Source organism: Mustela putorius, unplaced genomic scaffold (assembly GCF_011764305.1).
Source record: "Mustela putorius furo isolate JIRA1106 unplaced genomic scaffold, ASM1176430v1.1 tig00003898_pilon_pilon_pilon, whole genome shotgun sequence".
Taxonomy (NCBI): domain Eukaryota; kingdom Metazoa; phylum Chordata; class Mammalia; order Carnivora; family Mustelidae; genus Mustela; species Mustela putorius.
Window position 1 is genome coordinate 19,679,733 of NW_025422047.1, and position 11,850 is coordinate 19,691,582.

The 11,850-nt window shown below is 41.3% G+C and overlaps 2 gene segments (V, D, J or C); both read left to right on the top strand.

Moving 5' to 3' along the window:
- The first annotated feature begins 352 nt into the window (after positions 1 to 352).
- LOC101687901 lies at positions 353 to 1,016 on the top strand. The segment is given in 2 exon segments: positions 353 to 476; positions 598 to 1,016. Coding segments are annotated over 2 exon segments (465 nt in total).
- Positions 1,017 to 7,759: 6,743 nt separating this feature from the next.
- Positions 7,760 to 8,679, top strand: LOC101687609. The segment is given in 3 exon segments: positions 7,760 to 7,900; positions 8,084 to 8,438; positions 8,523 to 8,679. Coding segments are annotated over 3 exon segments (564 nt in total).
- Positions 8,680 to 11,850: the final 3,171 nt, after the last annotated feature.

Consider the following 11,850-nt stretch of genomic DNA (forward strand, 5'->3'; position numbering starts at 1 on the left):
TTGGATTATTGGCTGGCTCTAAATGGATATATGAAAATATATTTTTTAAAAAAGCTGTTCTAAAATGCTCAATAAAATGGGTGTCTTCTCAGCTACAGAAATTCCCTGGGATGTGTGTTAAAGAATTTCCACACCAGGTAGAGTAAGAAGAACAAAATAGACCTAAGGGGTCAGGATTGCTCTTGTTCAGGCTTCCAAAAGCCACCTGAAGCCTGACATGTGACGCATGGAGTCAGAGCTGTAAGGGATGGCTGCCTTGGGGAGAATTCTGGCCAACATGCACGCATTTCAGTCCCTGTCCACCAGGGGGTGCAGCTTCCTACCACAATCACATTTCCTGAGTGAACTGTGGGCATCCACTGATCATTTCTGTCACTCCAACCTTCTCCATGGTAAGAATGAAGAACATTATTTAGGTGACACTCCAAAGATGAAGTGTTCTCCAGTCTTCGTGACTGTGTTACTCTTGATGCTTGGTAAGTAAAATTACCTCTTAAAATTTGGATTCTTTCTTCCATTGTGTCAGCAAAATGCTTACTTGTAATTTCTCCAAGAGCTTATACAAAGGTGACACAGGTCTCCTTTCTTTTTCCTCAGGACAAACCCATGGAGACTCAGTGACTCAGATGGAGAGCCAAGTGACCCTCTCAGAAGAGGCTTCCCTGACTATCAACTGTACTTATACAACAACAGTTTACCCCACTCTTTTCTGGTATGTCCAGTATCCAGGAGAAGGTCTAGAGCTCCTCCTGAAAGCCTCAAGGGACAAGGAGAAGGGAAGCAACAAAGGATTTGAAGCCACCTACAACAAAGATTCCAAATCCTTCCACTTGGAGAAAGACTCAGTGCAAGCCTCAGATTCAGCTGTGTACTACTGTGCCCTGAGTGACACAGTGACAGGGACTGAGGGGGAGCTGAGCGCAAACTTTGAGCAGAACAGGGGGCTGGATGCTGAGCTTCTCTGCCTGATTGACTCTGATTCCAGCACAATCTGTTGTTTGTCTGTCAGTGTCTGATTGGTACAAAAATCATACAAATGACTAGAGCATAAGAACCAGAAGTAACATTCCCCAAACCCAGCTGTTTCTTAGTGACACTGAGACCAATTTCATGCCAAGAGTTCCTCAGCCAGAGCATAAGTACTTTCAAGGTAAAGCCGCATAACAAATGAAGTGGTCTCTTGCTAATCCTTGCGGTGAATGTCCAGCCACACAAGTTGTTCAGGGCACCCTGGTGGGTGTTGCTGTGTCTATGACACTTTCGGAGACACACAATGTGCCTGCGAAGGTGGCCCCTGCCCAGTGTCTTCCTGACAAAGTTCGGCAGGAGAGGTGATGTGGGAGCTTCAGCTCCAAACCAGGTTTTAGTAGAGAAAGAAGGAAAGGGAGGAAAGGAGGAGAAACACATGTACCTGAGCAAGGAAAAGAGAGACCAGGAACCTCGGCCCTGCTTTCTTTTCTAGTGAATAAGGTGGCAGACTTGGGCTGATATTCAACATGTAGGCTTGGGAGCAGAAACAGAGGGGAAGATATGGCTCATGTCCTGACCAGTTAAACAGATCAGTTGGCTTTCTGACAGTAAGAACTCAAGTGTGATTGTTCTCAGTGCCCAGAAAATATGGTGAGAGAAAATGCTTTTTCACTATTGATTTCTCTAACTTCTGTTTTGCAAACTCTCACAGAGGGCCACAAATTATGGGATTGGGAGAATTTATGGGAGTCAGTATATTGTGTAAAGAATAATCGAAAAGAATAAATATTGTGAAAATGTCTATGCTACCTAAAGCAATCTACACATTTAATGCAATTGTTATCAAAGTATCATCCATCTTTTTCAAAGAAATAGAACAAATAATTCTAAAATTTATATGGAACCAGAAAAGACCTCAAATAGCCAAAGGGATATTGAAAAAGAAAGCCAAAGTTGGTGGCATCACAATTCCGGACTTCAAGCTCTATTACAAAGCTGTCATCATCAAGACAGCATGGTACTGGCACAAAAACAGACACATAGATCAATGGAACAGAATAGAGAGCCCAGAAATAGACCCTCAACTCTGTGGTCAACTAATCTTCAACAAAGCAGGAAAGAATGTCCAACGGAAAAAAGACAGCCTCTTCAATAAATGGTGTTGGGAAAATTGGACAGCCACATGCAGAAAAATGAAATTGGACCATTTCCTTACACCACACACAAAAATAGACTCAAAATGGATGAAGGACCTCAATGTGAGAAAGGAATCCATCAAAATCCTTGAGGAGAACACAGGCAGCAACCTCTTCAACCTCAGCCGCAGCAACTTCTTCCTAAGAACATCGCCAAAGGCAAGGGAAGCAAGGGCAAAAATGAACTATTGGGATTTCATCAAGATCAAAAGCTTTTGCACAGCAAAGGAAACAGTTAGCAAAACCAAAAGACAACTGACAGAATGGGAGCAGATATTTGCGAACGACATATCAGATAAAGGACTAGTGTCCAAAATCTATAAAGAACTTAGCAAACTCAACACCCAAAGAATAAATAATCCAATCAAGAAATGGGCAGAGGACATGAACAGACCTTTCTGCAAAGAAGACATCCAGATGGCCAACAGACACATGAAAAAGTGCTCCATATCACTCGGCATCAGGGAAATACAAATCAAAACACCTCACACCTCTGTTTTTGTGCCAGTACCATATCACCTCACACCAGTCAGAATGGCTAAAATCAACAAGTCAGGAAATGACAGATGCTGGCGAGGATGCGGAGAAAGGGGAACCCTCCTACACTGTTGGTGGGAATGCAAGCTGGTGCAACCACTCTGGAAAACAGCATGGAGGTTCCTCAAAATGTTGAAAATGGAACTGCCCTATGATCCAGCAATTGCACTACTGGGTATTTACCCTAAAGATACAAACGTAGTGATCCGAAGAGTCACGTGCACCCAAATGTTTATAGCAGCAATGTCCACAATAGCCAAACTATGGAAAGAACCTAGATGTCCATCAACAGATGAATGGATAAAGAAGATGTGGAATATATAAACAATGGAATACTATGCAGCCATCAAAAGAAATGAAATCTTGCCATTTGCAACAACATGGATGGAACTAGAGCGTATCATGCTTAGCGAAATAAGTCAAGCGGAGAAAGACAACTATCATATGATGTCCCTGATATGAGGAAGTGGAGATGCAACATGGGGGGTTAAGGGGGTAGGAGAAGAATCAATGAAACAAGATGGGATTGGGAGGGAGACAAACCATAAGTGACTCTTAATCTCACAAAACAAACTGAGGGTTGCTGGGGGGAGGGGGGTTGGGAGAAGGGGGGTGGGGTTATGGACATTGGGGAGGGTATGTGCTTTGGTGAGTGCTGTGAAGTGTGTAAACCTGGCGATTCACAGACCTGTACCCCTGGGGATAAAAATATATTATATGTTTATAAAAAATTAAAAATTAAAAATTAAAAATAAGAATAATCGAAAATCAATGTCTATGTTGCACTAAAAGACTTTGCCAATATTGTGGCAAGCTTTTTAAATTATCATCTCCTTATCCACAGATTTTATGAGTGAGCTATGATCAGAATATTAATATATTTCCTATTGCATTAGTTATATATTCTTGGTATAATGTAATTTTTCTTTAATTCTTTTAAAGCATCAATTTTATTTTCAAGGGTGTATAAATATAAATGCAAGTGAAACTATACTTTAAACAATCCAAAAGGGTATATAATAAGAATTGTCCTTAGATATTTGGATAAATGTGGTAAACTGGGGCGGGGGGGTTGCAGGCTGGCTCTTTCAGGAGAACTGTGACTCCAGATCTCATGGTTGTAAATTTGAGACCCATGTTGGGGGTTGAGGTTGCTTAAAAATATAATCTTTAATAAAACTCCATTATTAACCCATATTAATAATACACATTTACCTCTTGAATTCTTTAAAACAGAACAGACACTTCCAGTCTCCTCATGATATAAGCTGCTTTTTAATAATATACCCCCGAGCCTCTTCCCATAGCCAAGTTTGATTGCTTACAGTTCGTGAACTGTCTATTTGGTGTGTGCACATGACACTTTTATTAATTACCACTTTGGTGAGGTTCCCTGGATTGATCTGGGATATTCCTAAGTTTTTGACACCAACATTTGGTGGTACTAGTGTTTTAGATTTTGGCCATTATAACAGGTGAGACCTGTAGGGTCTTATTTTTTTTTTTTTAATTTAATCTGTAAAATGTAAAGAACACTTACCAGGAGACAGAACCTCTGGGATTTTTAAGTGTACGATATGTGATTTTTGGAATAGGTACAATGTTGTTCAGCAACTCTCTATTCTTTCATCTTGCTCATGGATCAGTAACTCCCCATTATCCTATGCCCAGAGACCATGGTAATCTCTTTTTTGATTCACTCTTTGATTCTTTGACTATCATAGATACCACATTTAAGTGGAATCATGCATTATTTGTCTTACTGTGACTGGTTTATTTTAGTTAGCATAATGGCTTCAAGATTCATCCACATGTTTGCTTATTGTAGGATTTCCTTTTCTTTTTTTGTTCTCTTTAAGGCTGAATAGTACTCCACTTATGTATTGAGCACACTTTCTTTATCCATTCATCTGTTTTTGGACATCCAAGTTGTTTCCCTAATTGGCTACTGTGAACAGTGGTGTAATGAACATAGGAGTGCTTAATATCTTTCCAAGATCCCGAGTTCATTTAAAAAAAAAAGATTTTATTTATCCATTTGACACATACACAGAGAAAGAATAAACACAAACAGGGGGCAACATAGAGAAAGGGAGAAGCAGACTCCCTGTTGAGCAGGGAGCCCAATGTAGGGCTCAATCACAGGACGCTGAGATCATGACCCTAGCCAAAGGCAGACACTTAACTGCCTGAGCCACCTAGGTGTCTCTCATTTTTTTTCTTTCTTTTTTTCTTTTGAGAGAGAGAGAGTTGGGGGTGGGGAGGGTCAGAGGGAAAGAGAGACTCTTAAGCAGGCTCCACGCTCAGCACAGAGCCCACCATGGGGCTCCACCTCAGGACACTGAGATCATGACCTCATTCCACATCAAGAGTGAGATGTTTAATCAGCTGAGTCATTCAGGTGCCCCTCAATTTTTTTTTGACAAATACTCAGAAGTAGGATTTCTGGATCACATTGTAGTTCTATTTTCAACTTTTTGAAGAACCTCTATACTGTTTTCCATGGTTACACCATTTTGCATTCCCACCAACAGTGTACAGTGTTCCAATCTCTTCAATCATAAAAGACATCATAAAGGTTTATCCATGTTCTCATCTATTCTTTCACCAAAAAGAGGAAGGGAGAAAATGATCACATTCTTCATAAGATTTTGCACAATGACCCAAAGTACAAGCATTTCTACCTCCTCTGGGATCAGATAGTTTTTACTTTTATTCCTCTTAGGGTCCCACTCATTGATTCTAACTATGTACCTTTCTCTTTCCCCTGTAGACTGTAAACTATTATATTATCCACTTTTATGTATTATCTTAAAAAGTTCATTCATGGGGGCACCTGGAAGGCCTCTGCCTTCGGGGGCACCTGGGTGGCTCAGCTGGTTGAGTGACTGCCTTCGGCGCAGGTCATGATCTTACAGTCCCGGGATCGAGTCCCACATCAGGCTCCCTGCTCGGCAGGGAGTCTGCTTCTCCCTCTCATCTCTCTCCTCTCATGCTCTCTCTCTCTCTCCCAAATAAATAAGTAAAATCTTAAAAAAAAAAAAAAAAAAAAAGCCTCTGCCTTCAGCTTGGGTCATGATCCCAGGGTCCTGGGATTGAGCCCTGCGACCGTCTCTCTGCTCAGCGGGGAGCCTACTTCCCTTCTCCTCTCTGCCTGCCTCTCTGCCTACTTGTGGTCTATCTGTGAAATAAATAAATAAAGTCTTAAAAAAAAAAGTTCATTCATTCACTCACTCACAGATTTTATTTAAATTCCAGTTACTTAACATACAGTGCTGTATTAGTTTCAGGTGTACGATATAGTGACTCAACACTTCCACAGAACACCTGGTGTTTGCTCATTGGGACAAGGGCACTGCTTCATCTCCTCACCTATTTAACCAATCCCCAGCCTCTTCCTCGGGTAACCATCAGTTTGTTCTGTTTAATGACGAATCTGTTTCTTGATTTATCTCTCTCTGTCTTATTTTTTTCCTTTTCCTTATTTGACTTGTTTCTTAAATTCCACATGAGTGAAATCATATGGTATTTGTCTTTCTCTGACTGACTTATTTCCCTTAATATTATGCTCTCCAGCTCTATCTATGTTGTCGCAGATGGCAAGATTTCATTCTTTTAAACTGCTGAATAATATTTCATTATTCTTATATATATTCGTAGCTCTAGTAAATTACCTCAATTGAAACTAAGGGCTCAATAAGTATTTATGGATTTCTTTTGAACTAAGGTAATGAAATCAAATAAGTAGCACAAGATGAGACTACCAAATTATCTTTTATATCCATTTCCATGAAATTCCCTTTTAAAAGTAGGATTTGGTCCACTTTTAATCCTCGCCAATCTAAGCAGTAATTTTAGTTTCTGACCATGGGCATTTCCTTTGTTAGGAACCTTGGAATGAATGGGGCTGGGGGCTGTGTCTGCAGAGTTGCTTCCTCTGGGGTGTCTTTGCTGACAGCTTCATTACTCTAGGGGGCACTCTAGGCTTTACCAGAAATAAAGATTTTTCTGATGGTCCAAGGTTGAACAGTTAAAAGAAAGAACAGATATCATGTTAGCCAGTCCAATTATAGATAGCAAAGGTGTGGGAGAGGGGGGACTGTGTTTGTGTAAAGCTCATCTCCGGTTTTAGGTTCTGCCATTGCATATCAACCTCAGACATCTGAGGCCATGTCTCTAGAAATCCACTGTACAGATAATTCTTCACAGGTACCAGGAAAGGAATATTTCTGGGCATTGTGAGCATGGAAACTCAACAGAAAACACCTCTTAATTAATATGAATAAAATACCCCAAACTTACTGGCCTTGAAATTATTTCAAAACCCCAGATATCTCACCTTTTTATATATCTCTGCTGAGAGTGGAGGGAGAAAGAATGAAGAAAAGAAGAGAGGAAACAATAAGGAAAACAAAGAGAAGGAAAGGAAGAGGACAACATTGACTTTGAACAGCAATGAGTGGCCCAGTCAGACTCAGCTGTGTGGATGAGCAGGGTCCATGAACTGCACAGGAGGGATGGACCTGTGAAAGTTAGAGAGGACATTGTGCAGACCTCTTAATTTTCATCAGCCAAATTATTATTGCAATAATAATCAATACAGATTGTGACTGTCTGTTTTGGTTTCTAGAACTGTCTTGATTTCAGAAATTATGGTTACTTCTGCAATATATAACGCATGATATCAGATCATTTTCCTTTACCAGTATTTTCATATAGTGGAATTCTCACGTAGTCTCACAAACTATGCACATTGGGGAATGGAGACACTTTGCATTGTGATTTTTCAAGGTTTTGTGGAATCCCCATTAGGCCTTGAATCTTTTAGAAATATCATTCACCTTTCTTCACACACTAACTCACAAATCCCTTACATGAAGCGTTTTAAGAAAAAAAAAATATCCTCCTATATTAGTATTGCCCTTACCTCCCTTCACTGTTGGCCAGCACAGTTTTGGAGACATAAGCGTGCCCTGTCCTGGGCCACTGTGGGTGGAGTCTGGAGTTCTGTGAATGACAGGGCTAAGGTGTGATTGGTGCTCGGTGGTTCTGTTGAAAGGGATTGACTGTAAGACACAGTTTCTCTGAATCCAAGACTTTACGCTCTGCAGTAGGCAGAAGTACCTCATCACGTAGACAAGGAATCATGAGGAGACATTGGGGAGCTCTCCTGGGGCTCCTGTGCATCCAGGTTTGCTGTGAGTGGGGGCGTTCCTCATGGGTACTCGGGTGGAGTCCACAGCCCACAGCCCATAGTGGTGGGGGAACTCCAAGAGGGTCCTACTACCTCAGCGGTGTGTCTTGGGATATTTTGCAAGTTTGGGAATTGCATCGGCGACCCCCAAGACACCTCACTTGTGTTTGTTTTTCTCTTTACACAGGGGTGAGAGGGATGACGGTGGAGCAGAGCCCTTCAGCCCTTAGGCTCCAGGAAGGAGACAGCTCTACTCTCAAATGCAATTTTTCCGAAACTGCGCGCAGTGTGCAGTGGTTCCGACAGCACCCCAGGGGCGACGGTCTCATGGGGCTGTTTTACATAGCTTCAGGGATGAAGCAGAGTGGGAGGTTAAACTGCACAGTGAATACTAAAGATCGGTCCAGCACCCTCCACATCAGGGCCTCCCGACTGGAAGACTCAGCCACCTACCTGTGTGCAGCCCAGGCACAGTGCTCCCGGGTGATCTGCAGCCTGCACCCAAACTGCAGCTGGGCCTGCAGGCCCCGCCCTTCCCCAGGGTGGGCACTTGCTTCAACTGCAGCCTTTGCACATTTCCAGATTTTCAGATTTATGTGACAGCATGTTTTTCCTTCTAAAATTAGACCCATCGGGGTTGTCATTTCACATTCCTTGCCCGTTTCTTCCCCCAGAAAGCCCTTTGCTGGTAAAAAGCTCTATCATGGCAGCATTGGAGCAAGTGACAGAGATGCCCATATCCAGTACCCTGGGAACACAGATGTCCTTGCAGTCAGCATATAAGTTATTTGTAAGTAGTCAAATGGAAATGTCTTGAACAATTAGAAGATCTTGAACAAACAGGGATTGGACTGAATTTTTTAGTTACTGTAGATTTTTTTTTATTTTCAAAGAATAGTAAGGAGAATGTATGTAACATTTTTTAAGTTTGTGTTTAGCTTTTTCACTATGGGAAATACAAATATAATAAAATAATTTTATCGAGGGTCAGGCACTCTACTTGTCTCATTACATATATTTTCTATTTCAGTAAGGTAATACACTGTAAATAGGCATGTTCATTTTACTTGCAAATAAAGGGAGGATTTTAGAGCATAAGTGACTTGGTGGAATCAAATTAGTGAATCTGAGGTGACATGAGAGCTTATTCTCTGAGTACCTCATCTAGAAGACTGTAGAATCATAAAATCTGAATGATGTCCTTGATCAATTCGTATGATGTGTTGACATATATCACTGACAGAAGTATCCATTTCAGTAGTTTCTAAACAGCACCTTGTGGAGAAGAGCTCATGGAAGTTTTCATTCTGTTCAATGAAAATCTATTGTTCTTCCTTGTATTTTGAATGGATCTATTTTCATGATTATGTAAAATCACTTCCAGTTTGGAAAAGGGAGTCGGAAGCTTCCAGGACAACCCTAAATGATCCTCTTCTCTGTTGTAGCCAGAGACAGAGACTGTTGACCCCAAACCCAGAGTTGAAATTTGCTTGTTGAAGATTCCAGCACACACAGAATTCCAGCCTGCACTGGTTTTTATGTTGAGAAAAAGGCATTGATAGAAAGGCCTGTGCCCCTGAAAATTCAGATAGAGATAGATGGGCAGACTCTCTGAAGCTGGGAGAAAAGCCAGCTTCCTTAGCATGGGACTTGTGCGGTTACACAGCGCCCCATTCTCCCAAGGAACCCTGCCCTTGGTTTGATGCTGTGCCTTCACTGTCTTGAAATTAATACTAGTTTTATCTTTGTACCTGTCTTTTATAAGTGAGTCCTATAAGTGGGGGAACAAGTGCCTGAGCAGAGAGATAGGTGGGCAGCAGGACTCAGGCAGGAACACATGCAGGTTCAGGTTCTGGGTCACAGCAGGCTGTGTGAGAGCTGAGCACTGGGCGGGGCCACCTGTGGTGTCTGTGCCTGCTTTGGACTAGCTGGGGCTTTGACATGCAGCCAAGGGTGTATTAAGTATTGTTGGGAAATTACTACAAATGCAAAGTGTTTACCTGGACATTTTAATTAAGTGGCTTGGTAGTTTCTTACACAACTAACATACTCTTATCCTATGATCTAGCAATGGTCTTCCTGAGTCCTTTTATCAAAAGGGTTGAAAACATGTCCACACACAAACCTTACACAGGTGTTTTTTGGCAGTTTATTCACATTTGCCAAATAAATAAATGGTGTTACATCAAAACAATGGAATATGATTTGCTGCTAAAAAGAAATGAACCATGAAGGAGTGAGGAGATAGGGGAAACTTAAAAGCATTTTACTAAGTGAATACAACCCATCTGAAAAGGCTACATAGGGTATGATTCTGGTCCTCTGACTTTTTGGAAAAAGCAATACTATGGAGGGAGTAAAAGACTGTGGTTGCCAAGGGTTGAGGAGAATAGCAGGGATCAATAGAACACAGAATACTTAGTGTAGTGAGCCTTGCCTATATGATACTATAATGGTGGATACATGCCTTATACACTTGTTCACACCCACAGAATGTCGAACAGCAAGAGTGAAACCTAGAAAAACTGTGGGGTTTGGGTGACATGATGTGGCAGTGTAGGCTCCTCTGTTGTGAAATAGTCATGGGGAAGGTGATAGTTGGAAGCCCATACCTGTGTGGGGGTATGAGGTGGACTGAAAGCCTCAGTACATTGGCTTCATTTTTTTAAAAAGAGATTTTATTTATTTATTTGACAGAGAGAGATCACAAGTAGGCAGAGAGGCAGGCAGAGAGAGAGAGAGGAGGGAGCAGGCTCCCTGCTGAGCAGAGAGGCCAACATGGGGCTGGATCCTAGGACTCTGGGATCATGACCTGAGCCGAAGGCAGAGTATTTATCCCACTGAGCCACCCAGGCATCCCAGCCTCATTTTTCTTTGAACCTAGTTGAGATAGTTGAAAAGAAAAAAGTCTTTAAAATATTAAATTCAGAGACAAGAAACTAATATGTATAAAGAGTTAAAGCAATTTATTTTATTTTTTAATTAATTTTTTAAAGATTTTTTTCACTTTTTTATTTGACACAGAGAGAGAGGGAGAGAGAGCACACACAAATAGGTAGAGCGATAGGCACAGGGAGTTGAAGAAGCAGGCTCCCCTCTGAGCAGGGAGCCTTATGTGGGGCTCAATACCAGGACCCAGAGATCATGACCTGAGCCAAAGGCAGAAGCTTAACCAACTGTGCCACCCAGACTCCCCAAGTTAAAGAATTTTAGAAAAATGTCTCCCCTTGAAACATTACCTAATGACAAGTTTTCCCTGGTTTTTGAATAAAGTTCCCACATTTTCATTATGAATTGATCTCAAAAATTGTATACGTATACCTGGCTGGAAATTTTGAAACTCCAAACTAAAGTTTTAAGGAAAAAGCCAGAATGCAGAAAGCAATTAGGCGGTTTTAGAAAGTGCTTCTTGCTTTCCACATTAGTAAGCTCATCTGCCTTCTCGAGTTTGTCTCGATTCTGGAGATTCTTTCTTTTCTTCATACAGTTATATGTATAGATATATATAAGAAATACATCTCCGAAAGAATATCCTGCTTACCCATGGCTCAGCCATGGAGCCCTCTGGTCTCACTGCCTATGAGGAGTTTTCCATCAGTGAACAAAGTCCTATTTTATTTCATGTTAATATTGATATAGTTCTCCTTGATACACTATTGATCTCATAGAAGAAATGAAAGCCAAGATAGGATCTCATTCTAAGAACCATGTCTCTGCTTCTGTCGAGTCCTCAATGTAGGCTAGGATCAACCTCAAACCCACTAGAGAATAGTCTTGGGGTTCCATGATGTAGGCAATTTCACCCACTCTGACACCAGTCCAGAGTGTGTACAACCAGTCCTCGATACATATTTGCATTGTTATATAGTATAAGAGAAATTTAGAGTTGGAAGAGCCCTTAGAAATCCTTCAGTTCAACTTAATTTTACACATCAGAGACTGTATCCAAGATGA